Here is a 4,338-nt window from a genome sequence, read left to right on the forward strand (position 1 = left end):
TATATATATTATATAAATTTATATACTGACAATTCTATTTTACTTTTAATCTTAACTCATTGGGTATTAGTCTAGCAATTGTCTTCACCACTCTTCCCCAAATCTGTGTAATTACATCTGCAATTGTGTCTTCCACTGCCTAATTTCACTGTCTTGAAATGTTCAGCCAAAACTCCGCTTTCTCCATAAAGATTATCCAAAACAACCTAGAGCACAATGATGATGAAGTAAATTATTTGGGGGAAAAAGGGTAGAAATGACATTTCAACTTATAATTTTGATCTGTACAATGAGGGTGACAATAGTCACTCTACCCACCGCAAAGAGTTGTTCTGAGGATGAGATGAAACAGTACAGTAATGTAGCAGTGTATTATACCTATATGATCATCATTATCATCTCCACAACACCTCAAAACAAAGACCCAAGTTTCTCCTGCACCTGGAGGCTAGAGTTGTATGTTAATATTCTGAACTTTGGACCTTTCCCCATTGGACAGCTCCTTTGTGGTTAGAATTATAGTACATGGAATCACAGTTGTATGTTTTAGAGAAAAGAGACTTAGGGTTGGGAAAGAAGGTGTGGGTGCTTTCTATGAGAAGTTTTAAATGAAAGGAGTATACCGAAAGCCAACTCCTTCTCCGGAAATAGGCCTCACCATGGGCATATTTTAATTAGGCCTTCAGCTGGCATGGATAAGATAATAGATTTTCCCTCATCCTTGCCCCCTTTCTTTTTTAGCTTTTTCTGTTGACTGTTACAAGGCACTCACTGATGTACTTATATCTATTCATTCTGACTGGGTAATTTTGATGGACTTTTTATACTACATATTATAAGTTTACTTTATTGAATAAACAGAAAAAAAAACCTACGACCTACATTCCAATTCTAATATTTGCTAAGATTTTGTTCTAATGGGGTTGAAGCTCTAGATTAAATCAAGAATTTAAAGCTGGCCCATCTTTCCTTTCTTTTTCTCTCTTTCCATGGCTTTTCTGGTACCTGGATTGATGTAAAGCAACATTTGAGATTAGCACTTTTATTTTCCTACTTCCCATAACCATTACTGGTCAGAGAGCCATTCCAGGGACCGAGGAGTCCCCAGTGGTTCTTGTACATTACTCCTTTCAAATGCTTAGGCTGGCTGACTCTGCTCCCATTTCACACTGGCTCCAGAACTGCCTCTTTCCTTGCTTTGAATTGTTGCTCCTACTAGATTTTTAAATGTCGTGATCATTTGAAATTGTTACCTTCTCTCAACACCTCTTCTGACCAAGCATGATTATTTTCATTCAGTGGGTTTAATAAATGTTCTATAAAATAGAATAAGCAGTTTCACAGATTTGCCGCCATCCAGAACACATTCCAATTTGTTTGGTATTTTGGACCTAACTCTACACCATGCTTCCACTTTCTGCCTTCTTAATTCTTGCTGCTTCCTCCTTTGCTAATTGAGAAGGGTCCTACATGGCACTTCTTCTTAGGGGTCAGCATAGAGTTTTAGAGACTACAAATGATGTCACATTTGCTAAACTATTTTAATTTTAATTGGTGTCCTACTTACAACTAGAGCCAGGTCTTAGGAAAATAAAGCCAAAAGTCATTTTACCAGAAAAAATATGAATATGTTCCATTAGAGTTCAGTACTTTCCTTTTAATTGTTTTTCTTTTTGTTTTTTTCAGACAAGGTCTCACTATGTAGTTGAGACTGACCTGGAACTCACTGTGTAGCCCAGGCTGTTCTCAAACTCACAGCGATCCTCCTGCCTCAGCCTCCTGAGTGCTGGGATTACAGGTGTGCACCACCATGCCTGGCCCTTTTAATTTTTATCTGTAGAGCTTTAAAGCATGTTTTGACGATTTATAACAAAGTTCTCAGGTCAAGCTCTCCAGGGATAAAATGATTATCATACCCTTTTCCGCTGTGGTATAATTTCAAACAGGACAGCAGTGTTTAACAATAGGATCAAACATTAAGATAGTTTGGCTCTATTCTTAGAAATACATAATATGCAAGTTGTTCTGATGATGGGCTTACTCAGGACTGAGTTTGAGAACTGACTCAGCTATTTATTATTTTATCATTCAGCATATATTCATTAGCATCTGTAATATTACAGGGGTGGTTCTGGGGCCCAGAGCATATTCGGCATGGTCTTTGTTCTTAAAGAATTCCCATTTTAAATTAGAAAAGACAAGCAATAAACAAGGAAGCAAACACTTACATAAGATAATTTCAGATAGCGATAGGTAACACACACACACACACACACACACACACACACACACACATGACCTAACAGACAGCTGCTGGAATAGGAAGTAATGGGCAAAATTAGAAGAGAGGTCTTTAGGAGGTGACACTAAACTGAGATTTGGTTTTTGAGGAACCATCATGAAAAGAATGACCAGTGCAAAGGATGTAAGACAGCAAGAAGGCACAAGAGGCTGGAGTGTGATGAGCAGGTGCAGCTGTGGCTAAAAGGGAGGCAGGAGGGGTAGGTCCTTATGGATCACAGTAAGCAGTGTGGATTTTAATCAGAGTGTACTGGAAAACCATCATATGATTTTTGTAAATAACATGATATGATTTGTTTTTAAAAATGACAAGTTGGACTGGGAGCTGGTGGTATAGATGAGGTGGACAGGTTTCAGATTTGTTATGGAAACAGACTCAATCTGTTGAACAGAAAGAGGACCTGCTGATGGCGTGGACACGGAGTTGTTTGCGTTGAACAATTGGGTGATGGTGTTTCTGCTCCAAGTGCCTCTTTCATTTGGGACCCTTATAGGAAGCATCTCAGATGAGCCTCCTACTTGTAACTAGTTGGCAGAGGAACGCTGCCTGTTTCCTAGGAAGGCCCTAGTTGTTCTATAGCTTGTTACAAAAATAAATGTGTCAGAAAAAGGGAAACAAGGCTATCTAAAGGACAGTCATGTATAGTTCTAAATGAAGCTTCTGTAGATCTAAAGAGGTAAGAATCAACTTTTCAAAAGCCAACTTCCTGTAAATATGTACACAGGGTGAAAATCATGGAGACTTACGATGAACACATACATTTGATGAAAAAGCCAACACATCTACAAAGCCTTACCTGTTCTTGTTTTCTAGTTCTGCAATCAGCTGCCTTTGTTGTTTATTTGCATCAATGGTGAAAGAGATGTCAGGAGCACTTCTCTGTTGAGTTGGCTGCTGTAAAATATGTAGTTTATGTGATTTAACATTGGGAATGTGGACACACATGTGTTTGAGAAGACAGGAGTCATTAGATATGCAAACAAGGAAGAGGAAAATTTCCAGCAAACTAAAAGGGGAAATACATAAAATTAAATTGCTATCTCTTTCAGAAAAAAACATTTTCCCCCCCTGCAGATCTAGAACATAGCTATGCAGTGGAAAACAGAACAGAATTCTTTGGGAAGCAAATACACAAAACATGGGAAAAATTGCTTTTCAGCTTCCTGATTTGAAGTCTTTGGGAAGCTCTTTCATTCTTGCAGTCCTATCCCCACTGCACTTATTCTCTCAGTGTAGGTGGATTTAAGACCATTTTATTGTTGAGATGGCTCTTTCAGTAGAATTACTGTTCAATCATTTTTTAAAAAAATGATTGGTATGTGTTTGCAGTACATAATGATTACAATTATCATGGGGAGTTGGAACATGTACATAATAGATTTTAATTCTTTTTTTGCCTCTTTTTTGTTTTTCGTCACCTAATATCCCCCTCCCTCCCCACTCCTTCCATCATTTTTATAGTATATTTCAAAATAGCTAGAAGAGAGGATCTTGATTCTTTTCAACACAAAGAAATGATGAATGTTTGAGATGATGGGTATGCTAATTACTCAGATCTAATTATTACATATTACATACATGTATTAAAATATACTGCACCCTATAAATATTAACAATTGTGTATCAATTTAAAAATATATGATAAAAGTTTCCTAGTTATAAAGACTGTTAAGGAGACCATTTCTTTTGGTCAACATGATTTTATGCACTTTTTCATTCATATGTCTAATTTTACTCTAATAGATTCATATACATTTGCTTTTTATATATTCATACCACAACAACCCACTGTCCTTAATCATGAAACTAGCTTTAATAATTGATATGTATGGAGCATAGCTTTCTTCATTCTCATACACATATCATAAAATATAATATTTGTATATGTGTATTTATTCAAGGGCTTATTTGGCATTGCTTTATACAATGAAATCAAATTAGGTTCACCCCTTTGTGTCTTGCTTTCTTTCTTTTGCTCTATAGTACATTATAGAAACTCCTCCAAGTCTTTTTTTTTTTTTTTTTTTTTTTTTTTC

General features: G+C 36.5%; 1 protein-coding gene across 15 annotated transcripts in view; it reads right to left on the reverse strand.

The window, feature by feature from the left end:
* Positions 1 to 4,338, reverse strand: part of Dtna (dystrobrevin alpha) — a 354,245-nt gene that overhangs the window by 30,839 nt on the left and 319,068 nt on the right. For all 15 annotated transcript variants that reach the window (XM_033757543.1, XM_033757533.1, XM_033757537.1 and 12 more), the window contains one exon: positions 3,099 to 3,196. In XM_033757543.1, the coding sequence (XP_033613434.1) occupies positions 3,099 to 3,196 (98 nt within the window). The remainder of the gene's footprint in view (positions 1 to 3,098; positions 3,197 to 4,338) is intronic.

This window comes from Fukomys damarensis, unplaced genomic scaffold, assembly GCF_012274545.1.
Source record: "Fukomys damarensis isolate Sample0158 unplaced genomic scaffold, DMR_v1.0_HiC HiC_scaffold_30, whole genome shotgun sequence".
NCBI classification, from domain to species: Eukaryota; Metazoa; Chordata; class Mammalia; order Rodentia; family Bathyergidae; genus Fukomys; species Fukomys damarensis.